Source organism: Mirounga angustirostris, unplaced genomic scaffold (assembly GCF_029215605.1).
Source record: "Mirounga angustirostris isolate CCGP_5_RB_7025 unplaced genomic scaffold, mMirAng1.0.hap1 SCAF_1, whole genome shotgun sequence".
In the NCBI taxonomy this organism is placed as follows: Eukaryota; Metazoa; Chordata; class Mammalia; order Carnivora; family Phocidae; genus Mirounga; species Mirounga angustirostris.
In genome coordinates, this window is record NW_026991709.1 from 75292479 (window position 1) to 75318295 (window position 25817).

At 35.7% G+C, this 25817-nt stretch overlaps 1 protein-coding gene across 1 annotated transcript in view; it reads right to left on the reverse strand.

Moving 5' to 3' along the window:
- The window catches only part of OSTN (osteocrin), a 28963-nt gene extending 20462 nt beyond the window's left edge, over positions 1 to 8501 (reverse strand). Inside the window, exons 1-2 of the mRNA XM_064575608.1 lie at positions 8403 to 8501; positions 5828 to 6042 (exon numbers count right to left, since the gene is read on the reverse strand). Coding sequence (XP_064431678.1) covers positions 5828 to 6042; positions 8403 to 8501 — 314 coding nt within the window. The remainder of the gene's footprint in view (positions 1 to 5827; positions 6043 to 8402) is intronic.
- Between the last annotated feature and the right edge of the window lie 17316 nt (positions 8502 to 25817).

Here is a 25817-nt window from a genome sequence, read left to right on the forward strand (position 1 = left end):
GGGGAGCGTGAGAGGGAGAAGCAATCTTCCTGTTGAGCAGGTAGCCCAATGCGGGGCTCAATCCCAGGACTCTGGGATCATGACCTGAGCTGAAGGCAGACGCTTAACGACTGAGCCACCCAGGCGCCCCAATACAGTAAATTTTATGAATATGCCAGATGCACTTGAGAAGATATATTTTCTATTATTGAAATTCAGGGTTCAAAGTAGATCTACAAATTCTATTTTATGGATTATATTGTATATTTCCTCTATAAATTTTAAATATAAAATCTGCCTTGGATTTTAAAAAAATGAATCAAAGTCTCCTATTCTTAATATGTTTCTATTTCCTAGCATTCCCTGTGGGTTCTCTTTGATAAAAATAGTTGCACTCTTTTTAAAATTTTAATTTATTATTTATTTATAATTTAATTTAATTTTTCCTGATATAATTTGTCCATTCTTTTATTGCCAGCCTTTATAAATATCTTTGTTTGTAGTTGTGTATTTTAAACACAGGAAAGTGTTGGGTTTTTTTTATCAATCTGAAAATACTTGCATTTTAGTTGGCAAGTTACATCTATTTACATTTATTAATATGATCAGTATTTTTTAGAATCTATTTTAAGTGTTATATTATATATATGCTGATATTTTATATAAAGTTTTTAATGTGTCTTATTTTTATGCTCTTTTTATAGGAAAGTTTTTTTTACATTTTTATAGTAATATTTTTATATGAAAATCTTGGTCTTTGCTCGTTTCAGTTGTTTTCTTTTATTCCTTAGTAAAATATTCATTAAATTTACTTTGTAGTCTTTATTTTTCCTCCTTCTCCATGTCTTCAAGCAACTTTTTGTAGTGAGAACCCTGATTTTCAGTTAGCAGCCATGAAACAATCAAAACTCATTCTAAACTGTAAATATCCTCACTATTGTTCCTGAACTGTTAGATATTTGATGGGTCTATGTTGTCAGATGGATCTGTATAATCATAACATATAGCACTTATTTCCTTGCAAGCATCATTTCACTTTAATTCCACAGTTATGCTCACACCAATTCTTGTGATGATATCTCTCCAGTCATTTCAGTCATGCAAAGAAACTCATCTGGCAGCTTTCTCAAGAAGTGTTCAGGGGAACAACATTCCCTAATTTTTTAAATGTTTATAATAGCTTATTTGTAGCCTTCATATGTGAAAATCTTTTCAAATGGGTATTAAATGCTTGCCAATCTCCCTTTCTTTCTTGCAAGCTGAGCTATGTGAGATAGATTATATCTCCCAGTTATGGTCTCCTCTTATGATACTTCCTGAAGAAATTGTTAGGATGAAACCTCAATATAGGTTATATGTATTTATGATATCGATGCCATATGTATTTGGTATATATGCTATGTATCTATGTTATTATAAATTATATTTAAATATTTACATATAACATCTATAAATTGATTTTTCAATTATTGAATAGACTATGTTGCAAGACCCAGGAATCAAAGAAATCACATTTATTAGAAGGCACAATATTTTCTCCTTTAAAGTTCCACTGATTCCTTGGAATTCCATAGCCTTCTTTATAAATTGCTTCTATAAACATATCTCTTCTTGCTTTGCATTGTAATTCATTATCAATATTTTCATATTTCTTATTAGTATGTGATTTCTTTGAGGGAAGGAGACTATATTTTCCTCCAGTTTTCCACCAGAGCCCAACACAATGCCTAGAATAATAAGTGGAGCTAATTTGTATGTGTTTAATTAAAATAGAGTCTGAATTTCAAAATATAAGTGAGGGATTATTTTTCAAGTACAAGTGTGATAAATTATAGTCCCCAAGTGGTGATTTTATTTCTTCATGTAACTTGGAGACTCTCAGAGGAGAGGTCTATGATGAACATGGATGCAAAAATTCTCACCAAAATACTAGCCAATAGGATCCAACAGTACATTAAAAGGATTATTCACCACGACCAAGTGGGATTTATCCCTGGGCTTCAAGGTTGGTTCAAGATCCACAAATCAATGTTATACACAATACATTACAATTATGTACAATACATTAATAACAGAGAGAACAAGAACCATATGATTTTCTTAATAGATGCAGAAAAAGCATTTGACAAAGTACAGCATTCTTTCTTGATCAAAACTCTTTAGAGTATAGGGATAAATGGTACATACCTCAATATCATAAAAGCCGTCTATGAAAAACCCACAACGAATATCACTCTCAATGGGGAAAAAATGAGAGCTTTCCCCCAAAGGTCAGGAACATGGCAGGGATGTCCACTATCACCACTGCTATTCAACATACTATTAGAAGTCCTAGCCACAGCAATCAGACAACAAAAAGAAATAAAAGGCATCCAAATCGGCAAAGAAGAAGTCAAACTCTCACTTTTTGCAGATGATATGATACTTTATGTGGAAAACCCAAAATACTTCACCCTAAAACTGCTAGAACTCATACAGGAATTCAGTAAAGTGGCAGGATATAAAATCAGTGCATGGAAATCTGTTGCATTTCTATACACCAACAACAAGGCAGAACAAAGAGAAATTAAGGAGTCGATCCCATTTACAATTGCACCCAAAACCATAAGATACCTAGGAATAACCAAAGAAGCAAAAAAATCTGTACTCAGAAAACTATAGAATACTCATGAAAGCAATTGAGAAAGACACAAAGAAATGGAAAAACGTTCCATGCTCATGGATTGGAAGAAAAAATATTGTGAAAATGTCAATGCTACCTAGAGCAATCTACACATTTAATGCAATCCCTATCAAAATACCGTCAACTTCGGGCGCCTGGGTGGCTCAGATGGTTAAGCGTCTGCCTTCGGCTCAGGTCATGATCCCAGGGTCCTGGGATCAAGTCCCACATCGGGCTCCCTGCTCCTTGGGAGCCTGCTTCTCCCTCTGCCTCTCTCTCTGTCTCTCATGAATAAATAAATAAAATCTTTAATAAAAAAAAATACCGTCAACTTCTTTCAAAGAAATGGAACAAATAATCCTAAAATTTGTATGGAACCAGAAAAGACCCCAAATAGCCAGAGGAATGTTGACAAAGAAAAGCAAAGCTGGTGGCATCACAATTCTGGACTTCAAACTCTATTACAAAGCTGTCATCATCAAGACAGGATGGTACTGGCACAAAAACAGACACATAGATCAACGGAACAGAATAGAGAGCCCAGAAATGGATCCTCAACCCTATGATCAGGTAATCTTTGACAAAGCAGGAAAGAATGTCCAATGGAAAAAAGACAGTCTCTTCAACAAATGGTGTTGGGAAAATTGGACAGCCACGTGCAGAAGAATGAAACTGGACCATTTCCTTACACCACACACAAAAATAGACTCAAAATGGTTGAAAGACCTAAATGTGAGACAGGAATCCATCAAAATCCTTGAGGAGAACACAGTCAGCAACCTCTTTGACCTCAGCCACAGCAACTTCTTCCTAGAAACATCGCCAAAGGCAAGGGAAGCAAGGGCAAAAATGAACTATTGGGACTTCATCAAGATAAAAAGATTTTGCACAGCAAAAGAAACAGTCAACAAAACCAAAAGACAACCAACAGAATGGGAGAAGATATTTGCCAATGACATATCAGATAAAGGGCTAGTATCCAAAATCTATAAAGAACTTATCAAACTCAACACCCAAAGAACAAAGAATCCAATCAAGAAATGGGCAGAAGACATGAACAGACATTTCTGCAAGAAGACATGCAAATGGTCAACAGTGAAAAAGTGCTCAACATCGCTCAGCATCAGGGAAATCCCAATCAAAACCTCAATGAGATACCACCTCACACCAGTCAGAATGGCTAAAATTAAGTCAGGAAATGACAGATGTTGGACAGGATGCGGAGAAAGGGGAGCCTTCCCACACTGTTGGTGGGAATGCAAGCTGGTGCAGCCACTCTGGAAAACAGTATGGAGGTTCCTCAAAAAGTTGAAAAAAGAGCTACCCTATGACCCAGCAATTGCACTACTGGATATTTACCTCAAAGATACAAATGTAGTGGTCCAAAGGGGCCTGTGCACCCCAATGTTTATAGCAACAATGTCCACAATAGCCAAACTATGGAAAGAGCCTAGATGTCCATCAACAGATGAATGGATAAAGAAGATGTGGTATATATATACAATGGAATATTATGGAACCATCAAAAATGAAATCTTGCCATTTGCAATGATGTGGCTGGAACAAGAGGGCATTAGGCTAATAAGTCAATCAGAGAAAGACAATTATCATATGATCTCACTGATCTGAGAAATTTGAGAAACAAGACAGAGGATCATAGGGGAAGGGAGGGAAAGATGAAACAAGATGAAACCAGGCAGGGAGACAAATCATAAGAGACTCTTAATCTCAGAAAACAAACTGAGGGTTGCTGGAGTGGAGGGGGGTGAGAGGGATGAGGTGGCTGGGTGATGGACATTGGGGAGGGTATGTGCTATGGTGAGCACTGTGAATTGTGTTAGAGTGATGAGTCACAGACCCGTACCACTGAAACAAATAATACATTATGTGTTAGTAAAAAAAAAGAAGAAGAAGAGAAGTCTAGAAAATCACATCCTGTATGCTGAGTCCTAGAGCACAGCAGAGACGTTGGACTATGAACACACATGACAAGTCCCAGAGCTCCAAGTAAACAAGTGAGACTGGGGCAAAGACATGGAAGCAATCGCGTGACAAAATGGGGTGCCAGATGTTGAAATTCTTTGTAGGGCTTGCTGAGGAGTTTTCTTTTTTCTTGTAACCAATGGGAACATTTCACCAAAAGATTTTGGTGTTAATTGATCCCCTGGTAGCAGAGCAGAGGATACATTGGTGCTAAAGAGGTGATGATGGTGGTAGAGGTGGAAATGAAGAAAGACTGGAGGAAAAAACAAATATGAAAATGATAATTTAGGCAGAATTAAGAAAGCCTTAACGGGAAAAGATATTCTGGAGATATTTGAGATACAAAGCAAATAGGATTTGAAGAATTTCATGAAAAATGGAATGTTTAAAGTAAGCAAAAAGAATCCTAGTAAATTCCTCAGATTCCTGACCTTGGCAATTGGGTGGTCTCTTGTGACATTGCTAATATGGAATGTATGGCATCAGGAACAAAGACTGAGGAGGTAGAAGATGAATCAAGATCGAAACAACTGCTGATAGTCACTCAATGATTAAAGGGTGATTTAATTACTCTAATTCTATTATAATAACAGCTTATAAAGTACTCATTTGAGTTTTATGGAGGTTAAGTAATTATCCACATTTTACAGATAAATAAGCTGAGGAGCACAGAAAGTAAGGTACTTGTACAAGTCATATAGCTAGAAATGATCAGAAATTTGATTTAAACACATGTTTAATGACTCCAAGTCCTAAGAGATCTTCACTACCTTTTGGTATATGAGAGTGGGCTCATTGACACATTCTGGAAAGCTCTGTATCATAGGTGAAAATAGAAATGGAATTCTGGTTATCTCTGTTAAATTGAAGACTCAAGTGGCCATAACATTTATCCCATAATACACACACCCCCCTTCATCTCCCAATGCTGTAATCTCTTATAATAACTATTTTACATTTGCATGCGATGGAAGCTTCCTCAGGAAAATATGACAAGAATATTAATGCATACTGTAGCAGTCATTTTGCTTCCTAAACCATTATTTCCAAAATCATACTATTAAACTCACAAGTTAGCTAAAACATTGTCAAGTATGTTTACCTACAAGGTTTTCATTATATTTTTTTATGTGGAAATCTGTTTCTGAAGTTAGAGTGGTAGAATTAAAAAAAAAAATATTCTTCCTCCAAGAGTTCACTTACCTCTGTTTACGTTTATGATCAACAGAGCCAGCAGAGAGTCTGTCCAGGGGAGACCCAAAACCTGAGAAGCTCCTTTTCTTCTTTGTTTCAATTACATCATTCTCCAGAGACACAAGTTCATCAAGAAGCAAGAGTTTTGCTGCCAGATTAGTAGCTGATTTCTCTTCCCTGACTGTGGGCGGTGACTGCACATCTATGACTCCAGAATCAAAAGCCTATAGGGCAAGAAAGGTGATTCCATTTGTTCAGAAAAAGAAACCTGAAATATATATAATCATCTGCATTTGGCTTTTGCTAGCTTTAGCTGACCTGCCTGTCATGAAACTTGATTTCTTATGGATTTATGTCTCTAGAAAAAGACTTATGGGGACAAAAATGCATAGAGATGAGGTATGTCTAAACACAATTAAAACAATACACACTCACACACACACACACACACACACACAAACACACACAAACACCCAGGAAAAAAGGAAAAACTATGGCCTGCCTCTAAAATTTAGTATATTAACTGATCATTCTTTTAGGTTCTTTCCCAGTAAGAGCTGCATCCTTCCTTATCATTCCCATAGCACTTTATCTATCTTTCTTCATTGCACTCATTACATTTTCCCTTGTATTAGATTGGTACAATAAATTTGTATTGCTTGTTAGATTGTGAGTAACCTGAGGGCAATAACTATGTCTAATTAGTCTTTTATTGAATACTTAAGCCAATATTTTGCTCATAGTTAGTACTCAGTACATTTCTGAATATTTATTGAATGAATAATGAAATGAATATTGAAAATGCAAACCTCACACTATCTTTTCACCATTCATTCACACCTTATTGATTCAAGCCATTAAGCATCCAGTATGTACCAGGTTCTGCATTAGACCTGAGGGATAAAAAAGTGAACAAAATCCAGTCTCTGCCCTCAGGAAGCTTATTATCTCTTTCCATATGATGTATTACCACATGTTAATGAGTGTCTACAGTGAGTCAGAACTATCCCAATGACTTTATCCTCCTGTGTAAAATTTCTAGTTTGTTATGCATATTGCCACTTTGCACTGCATTCAAGACATAAAAGTGTGGGTGTCTTTTCCTTTCCTAATCCTGATCACAGCATTTTAAAAAGTGTTCCTATTAACTGTCTCTAGTCATTGTGGAGTCTGGGGGATATTATTTCTTTTCTAAGAAAGTGAGAATATTCCCCTGTGGGAAGAAACTAGCTCCGGGGACCTCCTTCCTGCCCACCCTGTATGTCACATTTCTCCTTGTGCCAGACTCTTGGTCTTGGCAAGACTCTTTTTCTTCACTTCCTTTCTTTCTTCTTAGATTATTTCTTCCATTCTCTTTCTATGTTCTTCATTTTCCCCCATAAAATGAAAGAGTGGCATTTTCCAAGCCTTTTCATCGTTGGCTCCAGCAACTCTCTTGTGAAATACATGTCGTCTGACACCTTGACTCAAAGCTATTGAGCCTCCTCTTTCCTAAACCAACCAAATTTGCACTAAGTCTGGTCAGTTCTTCCTGGAAAAACTCTTGCTCTTGCTCTTTCTGATTCCCATCAGTAGTGACTTATATCAGCTCCTCTTCTCTGCTTAGTGTATGTACACTCTTAATCACCTCATAACCTGCTTCTCTATCCCTTGTCTCCCCCTTTTCTCTTCTATCCTGAATACTGCCAAGAAGCTAATTATTGCAAACAGGCTCTCATCTGGTAAAAAGAAAATAAGAAATCTCTCCTGGTTCTTGTTATTTATAATGCAGACTGCACAATGTCCACAGACTCCTCTTAAAATTTCAATGTCTATCACTCTCTTACATAAACTTGACAACATAGAAACTGGGGAAGGGAAGGATGCTATAATCATGAGAAAGAAACTCTAGAGAGCAGTAGACAAACTTTCAAAGGGCAAAGATAGGATATCTTTTATTATCTCTCAGTGCATCCTTCAAAAAATATGTTTTCATTCTTCCAACTGCCACACATGCAAAATAGAATTTTGTTCCTTTTTAAAGATACTCTTAATTAATCCTAAGAAAAAAAAATCATAGATCTCATGTAAAACTTTTCCTTCAGCAAAATGGCTTTCAGATTCTCACTTGTAATTTTACAAAGTACAGAGAACACTTTCTAATAAGATCAAATGAGCCAAATAAACATTTCTCTGTGTACTTTAGTCATGGCAGCAAGAAAACATTTGTATAGTCATACAAAGTTTGGCCAAAGCGACTCAAATTTTGACATGTAACAACTTCAAATTTCACACAAAAGCACTTCATCTTAATGTAATTGATTTAATTAAAAATACGGCTGAAATGATATTGAATTTTCTCTTAGTGCTTTTTTGTTCAAGGAATACACATCTTTATTACTTCCAGTTTATTTTTTGACATTCAGATAACTGGCCTTCTCTGAATCTACACTGAGGTCAAGACAATAGAAAAAAAAAATGTCTATTTCCTCGATTTTGTGTTATCAAGGCATCTCTCTATTTGTCAGCAGGACCTGCTTCTGATAAGTAGAAATGGCTTATGTTCATAAAAAAAAATATGGTCCCTTAAGCTAGTTTCCATTACCTCTGTTGTTACATCCACTGAGTGTACTTTTCCTGAACTCCACAGCATCAACATCACAGCCAGAATAAAATGTGCATTTGCCAATCTCCAGTCCAGCATCTGAGGGTCACATACATCAAGTCAACATTTATTACTTTGGCATATAAAGATAGAAAACAAAAGCTCCGGGAAAGCTTGTTAGATGCAGGTGATAAACCAAATTTTTCAGCTTCTAGGTGCTGGAGTGATTCTCTGCAAAAATTAAGTAATACTTAATAGACGCTGTCAGTCTACTGGAATGAATTCTATTAAGGCTTCATTTCCATGGAAACCTAGGCTGGGGTTGTATAGCTATAATCATAATTCAAACCAACCAAAGTCTGAGAAATCTAGTTGTGTAATCTTATTCTTTGACTATCTAATCCAAGGATTATAACCTCATGTATCCAGGGAAAATGTGTGAAATTGGCCAGGTTTTAGAAAATAAAGTCCAGCGAGGTCTGTGTGAGCCTGAGAAAATGCACTGTGTCTAAAAACATTTAAATTCACAAATTCAAAACACCACATATCCAATAGACAAATATATTTATGCCCTTGTGTTATGTAAGGATTTCTTAAGATTCAAAAGGTGCAAAATGGAATATATTTTCAACATAATATATAAAAGAGAGATTAGCATTTGAAATATTTAAAAACTGATAAATAAAATTTTAAAAATAGCAATTAATTAACAATTAAGTAAAAAATGGACCAAAGTTATGAATGGGCATTTCATAGAAAAGGAAATAATCTAATGGAAAATAAACATCCAAAAAGACATCATCCAAAAATACATGCAACTTCTTTAATGCAAAAAAAGAGTGCGATGTACATCAGATTGGCAAAAATTCAAAGTGAACATTGCAAATATTAGAGTGGTGCTTGGAAACAGAAAAACACAAGTGATGCTGGTGGGGTTGGAAATGAATCCAACCATTTGGAAAAAATTGGACAATATCCAGAAAAGTTGAAAATGATCATGTCCTACCTATAACCCATGTATTTCACTTCTTGGTATGTATTCCAAAAGAACTCTTACATGTTTTTATGGAGACATGTATCTGAAAGTTCATAGACTCATTGTTTATAGTGGTAAAAACTGGAATCAATCCAAGTACTCTACTCAGGAGGAAATGGGTTTATCAATTGAGGTACATCCATAGTATGGACTTAGAACAAATTACTTAAATATATCTGTATCTACTATTAAAACCAATGATTTAAATGTTATGTGTATTTACATGCATGGATTTCAAAGAAGCCACTTTGGGGGGAAATGGGAAGTTGTAAAACAATATATAAGACATGCTACCATTTACCTAAATTGTGGATACACAAAGCAATTTTATGTATTTTGAAATCTATACACTATCTATTAAAATATAAACCAATGGAACTTGATTCATGACTATGATTGCCTCTGTGGAGGGAGGGAATTAAATAAGATTATGGGGGAAACATAGGGACTTAGTTTTGTTTGCTTACATTTTTTCAAAGATTTTATTTATTTATTTGACACAGAGAGAGAAGCACAAGCAGGGGAAGTGGCAGGTAGTGGGAGTGGGAGAAGCAGGCTCCCCGCTGAGGGCAGAGCTCAGTCTCAGGACCCTGGGATCATGGACCTAAGCCGAAGGAGACACTTAACCAACTGAGCTACCCAGGCACCCCAGGACTTAGTTTTAATCTACTATCTATCTATCTATCTATCTATCATCTATCTATCTATCTATCTATCATCTATCTATCATCTATCTATATATTTTAAAGCAAATATGTCTACATAGCACATTTGTTAATTCTGTGTAGTAATCACAAAGATATATCATTTATACATTTATGATTTTTTACGTTAAAAAAACCACTATACAGACAATTAAAGCTAATCTATGGTCCATACCGTGTCTTCTAGATGTCAGTTTGACTGCTGGAAAAGGGGAGGCATTGCCTGGTTTAGGGAAGATTACAGGCTGTGGGTTACAATAGAATGGGCCTGACTTCACCACTTGGTACATGGTATTGGAAAAGTCTCCCCCAACCACCTGCCCAACCAGGTCATACATTATGAATGAGAAGTCTCAGTAAACTTTTATGTCCATAAAAAATCATTTGGAAAGCTGCTGGGATCAAAAAGGATGGGATGCTTAGATGGATCTGAAGAACTGGATTTGAGTCTCCTTGTGGCTTTAGCATTAGTGATGTTGGATGTGCATCATTTAATCTACTTGAGCTTTATTTTTAATATTCATGAAGCAAGGAGTAATTCTCACCTCAAAAGAAATTTGAGAGGATTGAATTGATTCATGTAAACTTCTTTATCCCATAATATATTTATAATTTTAAGTGAAAGAACACTGATGAGGTATTACTAAGTATTTCTTTAGTAACTACATTTGCTTTGGTGTGACCCAAGATTTTTTTATGACACTTCCTTATAATACTGTTACTGTGAAACCTCAGTGTAGATTTAAGCAATAAAGACTAGCAGCTAGAATATAGACAAATAAGTGTTTTATAGAGACAGGGCAGTATCTGTGTTAACCATGTCTATTAACATTTAAAATAAGCATAAACATATTTTAGCATTGTTGATAACATTTATCGAGTATAATTTTAATTTTCATGTTATGTAGTCTAAACTAGTTCTTCAGTATGCCACCAATAAATATTTTGAACTCTTGTAATGTTACTCACTAGTTACTTCTCTATATTCCACCCTTTCTGGAAGGGGGCAGTAAATTCTGTGTTCTCTTTCTGACAAATTGATATCTGAACTGAGTATTTTTGTAAGTATCAAAAAACAATAAATCATGACTATGAGTCTAAATTGAGACAGTAGAAAAATAACAAGAAAGAATGAAACAGTTATCTAATAAAAATACCAACAAAAAGCACGTTACCTATTCTTTAGAATATCTGACACAGAATCATATTTTTTTCCTTCTGATTATGCTGGTGTCTCTAACTTTCCTCAATGTAAAGGAAGATATATCAAAACTTTAACTCTTTTAAAAATGATTTCATATTGCTGGCATATCTTTTTTTTTTTTAAGTAGCTCTCTCATTCAATCAAAGATAAACTACAGTTGTCATGTTTTTCTTCCTCATTTTTTTATCATGTTAAAAACAGGTTACAAAGTGTGAAATGGTCCAATTTTATAAGCCTTTCTATGCGGATTTCCTTTAACTATTTTTATGTACATTTCACAAACCAGGTTATTATAAATGGCACAGGATGATGGACATTTATAATATTGATGATTATGTTTGAGGCATATATTTTTGTGCTTGGGTGTATATAGGAAAAAAGTCGTAATGTATCATCTTACAGATAACCACATCCTGATTATTTGGGTAGGGAGATGTAAAAATAAATGCTGAGTTTAAATACACACATTTAATGGTTTAAACCCATGCTTGGAGCCAGTTAACCAAAAGGCCAAGTTCCTAAATATGGCAGTTGGTACACTAATGAAAACAAACACCCTGGCACCTGCCACACAAAAGACATTTGATTAACTCGTTGAAACTTGATTGCCACAAAATTAGAAACAGAGGAAATTATAGGGAGGGAAGGAAAAGAGTAGGTTTAGCTCCATTTCCCTATTTTGTTGATAGTGGATAAATATAGCCTATGATTTAAAATCTAGTTGGCCCCATGTACACTCCGAATCACAGAAAGAATGCTGAAGGATGTTCATTGTAGGGATACACCAGAGTGGAGATGTTTGCAATGTTTTCAGGACATCAGTAATTTGGATTGAGTGATTTTTGAATAATATTCCTCTGGCTAGTGAGGAGCTTCAAAAGAGACAGCGAGCGTGGGATCTGCCTTACAAAATTTGGTGCTTACTTCATTCATTGTCAGCCAATTGGTCTACTATGTTCTTGCATTTTCACATTTTAAATAATACCGCTGAATAAACATTCACATTGTGTAACTTCTCAACCTTTGTTTTAAAGACTTTTCCACATGTCAGAATTATATCCTAAAGGGATCCTTCAAACTTAGCTGGAGTGGAAATGGAGGGAGCAAGATGGGGTGGGGGGAGAAGGGGGTAAAGTTTTGTCATTTAAGTTTGGGAAGCAACATATATTGTATATTCCCTAAAGGAACATTGAGTGTGCATTTTGACATATTAAAGGCTCTGAACATACAGTAGCAAAGAAATTATTTAATTATATTTAGGCTAGAATTAAATGAGCATTCTGTTAAAATGAGGAAAGATGTTTCATTGTTGAGAATCAGTGAGGTAATGAGTCATTGTTATTATTAAAAAAAATAAATAAATAAAAAAACCTCTCCTGTGGGCTGGGATGGAAAAAAAGAAAAGATCAAGAACCACAGATCTAAAAGAGAAAGCAAACAGGAATGAGGGGAGGTGTTAGAGTGAGAGGTTAAGCTGAAAAGAAAAACAATGTGAGCCAATATCTGATCATAAGCATTTTTTAAATCACACTTTTAAACTATCTATTTTGAGGGCTGGTGTTGAAAAAAACACACTACTTTGGTGATTAAGGAAATTTCTCTTCAACCTGAGACTTTATCATTAATGTCTGACTTATGGATAGTAGATCTATTAGAAAGTCTCAACAGTACTGAGTTTGGGTGTGAACCTTGGTAACTTTGGGAATTTTTAATTTACCCTAGTTACTTGATTGAAAATACTCAAAGTAGACTTTACTGCACCCTTATTTTCAACAAAAGCTAAAAACAAAGGGCTTAAAGGTAATGGATAAAGAACTTACAAACTAATTAAACTTTTATATTTTTTTAAGTGAGATTTAATAAGACATGTTGTAAAGGGTCCCTAGTTCTGACACTATGAAATGACTGTGTGGCCTCCCCACCGCATTGCTCACTGTCTTCTTAGAAAGCGATGGTGGGCTTCTAAGCAATTGGTGAGTCAGCTTGGCCCTGAGTAAGTCTGTAAAACAGAGTAAGTTCAGTGTGCCCTGTACCCTGGCTCCATAAGTTATAGTCACCCAGGTCCTTTTGTTAACAAAGGAAGGCTTCAGGAAGAGTTGATAACAGAGTGGCTATCATTTTTTATTTCAAAACAGGACCTAAAAGGGACAATGCTTAACACAAAGTCTGTGTGGCTCACTGGAACAGAAAAAGACCTGCTCCAGGTCTGGGGAGACTCAGTCCCTGCCTTGGCTTGACCATATCGCTTGGACAACCCTTTCCTCTCTAGTCCGAGTGAAATGGGCTTGGTCTAAATGAACACTAATGTTGCTTGTAGCTTTTTAAAAGTCTGTTGGCCAACGTGGATGGAACTGGAGGGTATTATGTTGAGTGAAATAAGTCAAACAGAGAAAGACATGTATCATATGACCTCACTGATATGAGGAATTCTTAATCGCAGGAAACAAACTGAGGGTTGCTGGAGTGGGGGGTGGGGTGGGAGGGATGGGGTGACTGGGTGATAGACACTGGGGAGGGTATGTGCTCTGGTAAGCGCTGTGAATTGTGCAAGACTGTTGAATCTCAGATCTGTACCTCTGAAACAAATAATGCAATATCTGTTAAGAAAAAAAGAAGAAGAAGAAGGTAGCGGGAGGGGAAGAATGAAGCGGGGGAAATCGGAGGGGTGGATGAACCATGAGAGATGATGGACTCTGAAAAACAAACAGGGTTCTAGAGGGGAGGGGGGTGGGAGGATGGGTTAGCCTGGTGGTGGGTATTGAGGAGGACACATTCTGCATGGAGCACTGGGTGTTATGCACAAACAATGAATCATGGAACACTTCATCTAGAACTAATGATGTAATGTATGGGGATTAACATAAGAATAAAAAAAATAAATATAAAAGTCTGTTGGCTTTTTAAAAGTCTGTTGGCTCTTTTCTGGTGTAAGTGCAGACATCGTAGGTAATGATAATAGTTGGTGCAGGTTTAGCTAGTAAGGCCTTTCTGCTGTCCCTCAAATCAGCCAGTCTGTGCATAAGATTGCATCTAAGTTTGGACATAAACACATTCCTCTTGAATTTAAAACATTTCCAGCTGGAAAAGGAGGGCCTCCAAATCTTTCATTTTAAGATGTCATTTATAGTAAGAGATCTCATTTTATGTGTGTATTTTAAAAGAAAAAAATGCTACGATTTATACTTGACATGCTATCAAGTATAAGACTCATTCCAATTTCCAAGATGTTAAAATGTGCATCAGAATGGACGAAATATGGTTATTTCAAATGCTTACTTGTTTTTTTTACTTTGTTTTTTTTTGTCATGCTTAAGTCATTATGCTCAGTATTTTAAAAATATAACTCTTTTAGTCAATAAATAGGTATTCAACAACATCAGGAAAATATTTCTGCAATGGTGAGGAAAAAGCTCAGAATTAGATTTGAAGGATAGAGAAAAGTGTCTTTGCCGTGCTATTTATTGGTTTGGTGACCCTGAACAAGATGTTTAAGTTATCAAAATTGTCTAATAAAACTCACTTTATGAATTTACAACATTTCAATTTTAGTTAATTGAAAGTTATTTAATTAATTTACAAGTAGCCTAAACATTATGGATTTGGTTTAGGATTACCAAATAAGAGCAATAAGTGTATTTAATCTTTTTTTTTAAGATTATTTATTTATTTATTTGACAGAGAGAGAGACAGCAAGAGAAGGAACACAACCAGGGGGGAGTGGGAGAGGGAGAAGCAGGCTTCCCACTGAGCAGGGAGCCCGATGCGAGACTCGATCCCAGGACCCTGGAACCATGACCTGAGCTGAAGGCAGATGCTTAACGACTGAGCCACCCAGGCGCCCCGTGTATTTAATCTTATATTTAATATTATTTACTGAAAATGTATAAAGATATAATTATTTATGAAAAAAACATACCCTATCACTTTTATTCTTATTTTATGATAGGTAAAATCTTTTCAATGGGAACTTTAAATTGTACATGAAAAGTTTTGTAACCTATAAGATACTGTGAAAAGATTAATTACATGGTATCAAGGGGATTATAATTGAGCTGAAGGCAGATCTTTGAAGCCAAATCCTTCCAGGGAACATAAAGCTTATACTCAACAACTAGATAGGGAACTGAAAATTTGGGGGCATTGATAAAGACAATCTGCAACACTTATTTTAAACAATCAAGAGCTGCAACATTTATGTTAAACAACCAAGAGATATATTACAGTTTGGCATTATACAGATAATTTTGATATTTCAATGAGTGGCAATATTTGAACAGAGTGGTAAGAAGGTTGCTACTAGTTTTCTTTGAAGAGTGAAGGAGCCAGGTCTGCTGGAAGGCAGAGTCTCGGACCAGTTGAGTTTGGGGTCTCTTCCTTCCTGGAGCTTTAATTCCCCTGCCTCTGGTGAATTTGGCCCCACAAACAAGAGAACTCAGTGCAGCTGCGGCACTTAGAACTTTAGGAGTGGGGAATTGCTTTCGGATCCTCATAAATAAAAGACTTAAAATCACTGAAGATTTTCACCCCAAAGCAGTTTGAATAACAAGTTGTAGCTTCTGTCAATTAATATATATATATGTCATCTATGTCATCCTCACAAAAATACATCAGAGAAAAATGCTTGTGTTGCTGAGACATTTATTTGAAATTCTCTTTGTAAAATTTGTTATTTTCAGTAAATTGTGTGGTGGGTATTTTGCTTTATGTTTTGAGTATGATTCTAAAAGAAAGGTGCAAATTGAGACAGCAGTTTAACATTTCCCATTTTTTTTTGTTTTAATTAAAATATCAGGAACATGTTCTTTCTCATTTCTCATTGCTCTTCAGTCAGCAATAGTACGTTTTCCAAAATCACAGAGCCAGTTAGAAGAGCCAGAAAAACAACTTGATTTTCAGACTCTGTCTCATGCTCCTTCAAGTATAACTGATTTGTAAAAGTCCAAAACATTTTTCCGTCTCCAAAACAAACTGCTCATAAAGTAAAATGTTTAAGAATGACGTGTTCTTCATGTGGCAAGCACCTGCCTTTTTAAAGGACTTTCCCTGAATGCTATGAATCAGGAAGAATGAATTTACTTCTATACATGTGTTAATTGATTTTATTCTATTTGGCACCCTTTTCATTCTATTTTAGACACTATTGCCTTTGAAAATTTCAAAAATTTTGTTGTTAAATCTCTTTTTTGCTTGGTTGGAATTTTCAATCATACTACTAGTCTCTCTGTTGCAAAAATTTAAGAAGGAAATCTACAATGACACTTTAAAGGAAAATTGCATTACTAAAAAGCCCAGGTAAATATATTTAACAAAGTATTTAGAGTCAACATGATGTGCTGAATGAATGAATATATGAATGAAGCAGCCTTATGTGGGAGGTAAATAGAAATGCCGAGCAGATATTAACATTCCAGCTTTATTGATACGGAAACCAAGGCTTAGAGAAGGGAAGAGATTTGCCCAAGTTGGACAACCGCAGTGATATGTGATAAAGTTCATGCCAGAATCCCAGTAAGTCCATTAATGTTTCATATTTCAGATTCTCATTCTAATGAAAGCAACATGAATCAATATTCTCCGATAATTATCCCAGTAGAGTTAAAGAGTTCTCCTTATTAAACATTAATTTGTGCTTAGATCCCTGAATTTATGCAAGTTTCTTGAAATAAAACGATGTCACCTGGAAATAGAAAAAAACTTTGGTGTATGATTGTATACAGTTCTGGTAAGGGGATTTGTGGTTTAATTCTAATGCTTTCTAATGAGAAAAACAAGAATCTTTAAAATTATGGATAGGGGAAAGCTGGTAGCATTGTGCATAAATGTGCTGCTTGGCCATTTGAAACATGGAGAATTTTCATCTGGCATAAAAAGGATTTCAAAGGCTAAATGCAATTACAGATGGCACAGATAAACCTCAGGATATTGTGGAATGTTACCACCTCCTTTACCTTTTATCCCATTTTGTGCCTACATATCATATTTAATAAGAATATTAACTTACATTTTAATTACATTAAACTAGCCAATATAATCAAATAAAAAATACTGTCTAAAATGTACATGAAAGGCCAAAACTACGAATTTTATCATACTCAAAAGGATGCACTTATTAGGCAGATACTATATATCAAGCACCAGGAATATAAAAGTGAGTAAGACACCCTCCCTGTCCTCCAGTTGCTCACAGCCTGGTCAACGTGGAGACCCCTCAACCACTTGCCCTGCCCCGGGATTTCTTACTGCAACACCAGACTCTTCCTGGAATGCTTCTATTTCTTTCAAGTACAAATGTTGTAAGTAACCATTTTTAAACATTTGCATAGTACATTATTATTTTGAAATTAATTTATCTCCTTTTATCACCACATCAATCATGCTAGATCTACATGAAAAATATTGTAATTGTTCTTTTTAAAAATAAATGTACTGAGATAAACTGAGTTACTTTAGAATACTGGTATCCTAACTTCCTGTACTGCATGTATACTTTTTTTTTTTAAGATTTTATTTTTATTTGTCAGAAAGAGAGAGTGCAGAAGCAGAGGGAGGGGCAGGCAGAGGGAGAAGCAGGATCCCCCCTGAGCAGGGAACCTGATGCGGGGCTCGATTCCAAGACCCTGGGATCATGATCTGAGCCCTAGGCAGACACTCAACCAACTGAGCCACCCACGCGTCCCACATGTATACTCTCTAATACAACGAAGTCAATTACTAGAAAGAGGTCAGTCTTTAGGTTATACAGATATGGATATGATTCTTGACTGGGCATGCTCCCTAGCCTCTCCGTTTTAGTATTTTCATCAGGAATATGGGGCAAAGATTTACTTTGTGGTTTGTTATAAGGATTATGAATAATACAAGTGACTAACACAAATTAATTATGCAAATAATAGCTATCATTCTCCTGATATTTCCTTCTAAATCTGGCAACTTAACAAAATATGTCATACTACTTTTTTATGTTATGAAAAATATTTTTTTATCCTTGTTCATTTTAAGGAACAAAATCACTTGAAATCTAGAATTATGACAAAGTGATAGAAAATAAATTATAATAAAATAATATTGAGTGAGGGAAGACATCTCACCAGAGTTACAAGTGGCAACCACTCCAACATTTGGTGTTACAGTATATTATGCATTATTATTAATTTCAGCCATAATATTTCTATAAAATATTACTATGAAAATATTAACATACACCAGAATATCATAATGGGAAGAAAACAAAGGGAATTAATCTCAGTTATACTCAAAACATAATTATTCAAGTCTAATTCTAGTAATAAAAGTGAATTTTTAATTGAATTTTAATATAATTTTATATGATACATATTATATTTTTTAGTTCATAAGATACCTTTATTGATTGTTTTTTTAAAAATTTTCTATGTTGTTAGGATCATGATTTTCACAGAGTTTTTGTGATATTGACAGTATAGCGTAGCATAAACAGCTGTGCCACGAAAGCAGAACCACCATGGGCATTATGGGAATGAAGGATCTCGTCACTGGAACTAGACCTTACACAGCATCAGAAGAGCTGGGAAGGGATGGACTATAGAGAAGGCAGAGGAAGAGAGCATGCCTCATGGAGCCCTGGTGTGGATAGAAAAGTCAGAGCTTACAGGGAAATGCAACCACCAAAGTGGTCCCATGGGAACCATAGCTCTGACTTGGTGGGTCAACAGCCAAGTTGCCATTGGTGGCATGGGTGATATTTTAAAAGTGCATTTTCTTAGGGGCACCTGGGTGGCTCAGTTGGTTAAGCATTTGCCTTTGGCTTAGGTCATGATCCCAGGGTCCTGGGATGGAGCCCCACATCGGGCTCTCTGCTCTGCAGGGAGTCTGCTTCTCCCTCTGCCTGCATCTTCCCTTGCTTGTGTGTGCACTCTCTGTCAAATATAAATAAAATCTTAAAAAATAAATAAATAAAATTGCATTTTCCACATGGCTATAGCCTTATGTGTCATGGGAACATAGAATTTTAGAAAGGGAGGGGATGTTCATTGGAAACTGAACACTCTCAACAGATGGAGAGAGTGAGGCTCAGAGACAGTTAAGCTGGCCAAGGGGATGGAGATGAAGGAGAGATTTAAGAAGGACAAAGAAGAGGAGGGAGCAGGGTGAGGCATGGTGGAGGAACTGTTCCTGTGGGAGCAGCCTAGTGCTGAGGCCTGAGCTGGTGGGACATTGATAAGGGTAAGGCTGGGCAACAGCCAATTCAAGCCAACCAAGGCACCGGGCAATTACTGGCAGGTGATCCTAACCACTGCTCTGGAGAGGTACCCTGAGAACTATCTGGCAAAGAAGAGGGAGGGCTCAGTTAAAAGAGACCTCTAAATCAGAGACATCTCAAGTACAGGGGAGTTGGCCTGTGTAGAGAGGTGCCCAGGGCTAGGAGGGAACTTGGGGCTCATCTTTTATTACCTCCCGGTCTCCAGGGGAGAATGAAGCCCCCGGAAGGCTGAGTGAAAGGTGCTGAAGTCAGGACTGGGATTAGAAGTCTGGTTTCCTGACCCCAAAACTTGTGTTCCTCTGAGGGTGCCAAAGTCTCTAAGCAAAGGTTGTCTGGTAGGTAGGGATGTCAGTAGATGAAATATAGGCAAGAAGATTAAATTAGGTGATATGTAAAGATTAACCCCAAGATAGTGTGAAACTGAGTCTTCATTCTCTAATATAGGAAAACTGGCTGATGTGGGAACTTCCCTTGCTCATTCTCCCACTCAGTATCCCTGGTACTTCCAGTTCTTTTGTCTCTTTCCATAATAACAGGATATTATTGAGCCCTACTCTGTGCTTAAGATTTGCCTGAAGTTATAAACTACATAGCGACAGAGTTGGGACAATATTTTGGGACCGCTTACTTTGCGTTCTATTCCTTTGGTACAGGTTCAATTAGTCTAATTTTATTAATCAAAGGTTCAAATCATTGAAAGTATTTGAATAAGAAGTTAAAATTGTAGTCTTGAGGACCCTAAATCTAGTCTACTAAACATATCTGCTTCTCTACTGTCCATGACTCATTATATAGGAATCAATTCAAAACTCTGAGAAATAAGGGAGAGAAACAAATGTCAACTTTAAATACCTTATTGAGCGACACCACAGTGCAATTCATTTACAAAGAGGAGACTTGAATTCATACCCATGGGAGGGTTTCCTTAGAAAAATTCTGGGAGAGTGCTGAAGACCAGTACCAAAGTAAAGAGAACACACACCGTGCCTGATGTTTTCGGGGAGACTTATCCATTTTATAGCTTACATGGGCATTAAAATTATCATAAATTATTGTTAAAATTATTTAATTTCTAGAGAGATAACTTAGAAACAAATAACTATCACATTCCTAAACCTATAGCAGCTATCATTATAATTTGAAGGACCAATATTTTGCATTTGTAAAACTGAATTTACTGAGCGTACACTATTCCCATGGACCAAAACCTGAAGCAAAGTTTTAAATTTGTTCTTAAACATAATTCAAATGTATGTTTCAAATTAACTCTTAATTCAATCATTTAATGGCAAGAGCACTTCAAATACTAAAGAATACAAAAATACAAAATAGTGATTTAAGTCTACTTTAAACTGTTATTAATATCATACTGGTATATTTGAGGTTTACAAGAAAAAACAGAGGATACTCTAGGTTCGATGAATATAGAATACTGACTTTAGAATTTGATTAATTTAGGGATATTTCTTAAGCTCCAACTTTGATAGAAATAAAGATAAGAGAAAACCTTTCTTTTCTACCTAGGCTTTTAAAAGTAGACCACTTTTATACACTTAAACATTTACTAAATTGGACATCTTTGATGAAAGCAAAATTAATACTAGTAACATACACAGAGAATCATCATCTTGAATTGTCTCTCTCTTTGTTTTGAAATGGGAAACAAAAGCAACAAATAATCTAATAAATATGAAATGTCTGAACAATTAGCTCCACCTTAATTTTGTATTGCAAAAATATCTTCTTAGATTTTCTACTCATTTTAGAGAGGGAAATATCACCAAAAAACGTTCAAAATCAAGATATAATCAAAACATTTAAAAAGTATGTGAAAATAAAAAAAAAAGTAGCTCAAAGGAAAAAAACTCTAAATTTTTCTCATAGCTTTTGTATTTAACTTACCTTGTGAAAAATCAGGAGATTCTAACTTTAGAGTCCTGTCTGTGCAGTTTCTCCCAAACTGAGCCCCGATGGTGAGTTTTCTCTCTGAGTTTTTATAGTCTCAGTTATACACCCCTTACTCCAATCCCTGCCTTTGCTTTCTCTTACATCATTTCTAGATTTTCCACTGAACATTTTCCCAAGCCTCTCTTCCATCCCCCCCCCCACTCTCTCTTATTTTCTTTCTCTCAGTCTCTCTCTTTCCCTCTCCTACTCTTCTCCATATTTATTTTATCTATTACTTTGATCATGGTATTTAAGTAGCAACAGGAGCTTGGGCTCCGGAAAATTTAAGTATACATTTAGCATTGTGTTCAGCCTTAGACCCATCACTTCTCCCTGAGGTTTTAGTCTAGCTCGGATAATTACAAACCATTTTAGGGAAACAAAAATGCACTCAGATTTGTTAAAAAGAAATTCACTAAGGTATTTCAAAGTAAGATTTAGGGAGATTATAATCAGAAACCCAAACTGATTTATTGGTGTATATTTTGGACCCTTAAATGCAATGATCATCTATGGAAATGGTGAGTAGTTTCAGCCTCAGTCAGGTGCACAGCATTGTGCCAGTGAACAGACAGCGACTTCAGGATTAACATTGCTATAATGGGAAGGCTGTCACTAACAAACCTATAAATACTGAACTGTGACATGTGGGCTATAAATGCAGATGTTGTAATCATTCTTATCTTTCTCTCCTCTCCAGTATTTTAATTTCCTTTTCACCAAAACATTCCTGCCTCTGTCTGAAAATTTTCTTCATTCCCATTTCCTACTAATCACATTTGAACCTTACACACTCAGACTGTAAAAGAATAAGTTATTAAGTCCCAGAGGTATTATGCTGTTAGATCATTACTAGCTCATTTGATTCACCACTAGGTCTCCATTTGACAGATGAGGAAACTGAGGCTAGATACATTAAGTGACTTTATGAGGCCAGACAGCTAGGAAGTAGTAGCAGAACCAGATTTCAAATACATATCTTAATTCTATATCCAGTTCTTGTCCCACAGCTTCAGCCTGTCTCACTATTTAAAAGGCTAGAAAAAGAATCCAAGCCAGATCATGTTTTGCACAAATAGAAGTAAATTTGTTCTTTTTGGTTTTGCTTTAAAAGTCATTTAAAACACAAGTCACTAGTGTAGAAACTATTACATGGTTAATTTGGATCTAGATGGGGAACTGACCAGAGCACACTGAATTGGTGGGACAGTAAAATACTCCATTTTTTTTTATGAAGGGTTTCCAGGGATAACAAGCTTGAAATTTGAGTAGTTGGCAGTGATAGTTCACAAGTCAAGATAAAAATACAGCTTAATTGTGGACCCTTGTTTAGACATTACTGCCATAAAACAATTATGTTAGCTTGAATCCACATGATGGAAAACTTGCAATATAGATTTAACGGATGCATCATAATGCTACCAGAAGCCAATATTATTGATGTACCTTCTACCCTTTTTTTGAAATGCCTCTCTCAGCATGCTGACAAGTGATATCTGTGGCTGATTTATTCCAGATCTGTCCCTGCTTAGACAGTCCAAAGATTCCACCCTATTTGTGGATTTTGTTGACCTAATTCAAAAGTTTGACTTAACTGTTCTGCAGCAGTAGAAATAGCAAGTTTATTCCAGGAACATAACCATGGTACATTTAAGCCATTTATACAGGGTTCTGCACATTATATACCCCTATGTAAATTGCTTGTGCATTTATACATGATAGAGAATTTCTGTCACCTTGAAAGACAGGGTAGAAACAGGAGCATATGAAGAAGTTGAAAGAGAATATACATCCAGTGATTGAAGGGAGAGACTAAGATGAGAAAGGGAGAAAACATTAATGAAAACTTTTCCGCTAGTATATCATTATTGAATCTGCATAACAACCTTGCTGAAGAGATATTATTATTCATATTTAAAAAAAAACAGATGAAAAAACCAACGCTCAAATATGTGAAATGCATAACCCAAGTGCTCACAGCTACAAAGCGATGGAATCAGGAGTTGAACCTCGCTCTCTGTATCAGTCAGGATTGTGACAGTAGAGGGATGACACGTTGAAATGGAATAATTTGAGGGGAATTTAATGTGGGCAGGGTGTAGAGGAACCAGAGAGGATAGCACAGTACCACTGAACCCATAAAAGCCAGGTATCCTTAATCTTGAAGGATTAAAGGTAAGTGGAGACAGAGGGATATGGGTAGACAAAGTTGCTTGGCAGAAGTGTGACCTTTCATCAAGGGACACAGCCAGTCAAGAGCAACCTACAGGGGAGGGAACTTAGGAAATAAACACCAAGAGTTCACTTGCTTTCTCAATATAATCTCCCATTATGTTTACTTTTGGTCAAACCCAACTGGAAAAGGGATTGAATGCAGGTAGATAAAAGACCCAGCAAACTATTTGACCTCAAAGCTGTGTTAAAAGACATAAAAATGAGATCCTTTGTGAAGACCAATGTGCCTGCAAATGCCACGATTTACCTGAACTAAAATCTGATATTTCCTAACACTTTTTTTTCAAGTCAAGTTTATTGAGATGCAATGTATACACACAAAATCTGGCCTTTTAAAATGTACAGTTTTAGGAGTTTTGACAAATGTAAACATTATATAACCTCCACTAAAATCAAGATATAGACTTTGTCTTATGCCCCCCACCAAATTTCCTTTATGCCTATTTACGGTCAAACCCCTACCCAATCCCCAGGTCCTGGTAACCACCGATTTGATTCTGTCCCTGTAATTTTGCTTTTTCCAGGAGGCTGTAGGAAATTATACAGTATGTAGTCATTGGTGTCTGGCTTATTTCACTTAGAATAAAGCTTCTGTGATTTATCCATGTTGCTAAATGTATCAACACTCTGTTTCTTTTTAATGAGAGTGTGCTATTGGATGGATGTACCACAATTTACATATTCATTCATGAGTTGGTGAAAATTTGGGTAGTTTCCACTTTGGGGTGATTATGAATAAAGTTGCCATGAACATTAATGTAGAAGTCCTTGAGTTGATACTTATGTTTTCATGTCACCTGGACAAATACAGATACAGGATTCCTAAATCATGTTGTAAGTGTATGTTTAACTTCATAGGAAATAGCTAACCTGACTTCCAAAGTGGTTCTACCATTTTTCATTCTTACCAGATATGTATGAGAGTTCCAGTTGCTCAGCATCCTTGCTACCATTTGACATTCATTGCATTTTCAAAAAATTTAGCCATTCTAATAAGTGTTTTAATTTGTATTTTCTTAATGACTAATGGTGCTGAGAATCTTTTCATGTACTTATTTCCCATTCATATATTTTCGGTGAAGTGTCTGTTCGAATCTTTTGCTTAATATTCAGTTGTGAGAGTTCTTGATGTATCTGGACACAAGAATTTTATAAGATTTGTTTTGTAATTTTTTTTCACTCTGTGACTTGTCTTTTCATTGTCATAACATTCTCTTCCACAGAGTAGGTATTTTTAATTTGATTAAGTCCAATTAGCCATTTTTTTTTAAGGGAGCATGCATTTTGTGCCCTAAGAAATCATTCCCTCACTCAAGTTTGCAAAAAATTTTCTGTTTCTTTCTAGAAGTGTTTCAAAATTCTTTTGTCTATTCTAGGATTTTCCATTGCCACAAAAATTTAGGATCGGCTTATCAATTTGTATCAGCAAAACAACTTGCTGGGATTTTGTTAGGATTTCACTGAATTTATAGATCAATTTGGCAAAATGTGACATCATAACAGTATTAAATCTTCGACCTGTAAACAATAGTATATTCTTCTTTTATGTAGATCTTTGATTTCCCTTGACAATCTTTTTTTTATTTTAAAAAGCATATAAATCCTGCACATATTTTGTTAAATTTATTCATGTTTAATTTTTTGTTGCGGTATAATTGACATATAATATTGTATTAGTTTCAAGTGTGCAATGTAATGATTTGATTTTTGTGTACATTATGAAATGATTACCACAATAAGTCTAGTTATTATTGATCTCCACAGAGAATCATAATTATTTTTCTTGTGAAGAAAATTTTCAAGAGTTACTTTCTTGGCAACTTCTAAATATGCAGTACAGTACTATTAACTATAGTCTCCATGCTGTACATTACATCCCCATAACTTATTTATTTTATAGCTAGAAGTTTGTACCTCTTGACCCCCTTTACCAGTTTTACCCACCTTCAACCTCTTACTCCCTAGTGAATTATAACCTTGCCCTCCCGACATAAATTTCACTTGGTCATGACATATTAACCTTTTCTATATTGCTGGATTTGAAGTGATA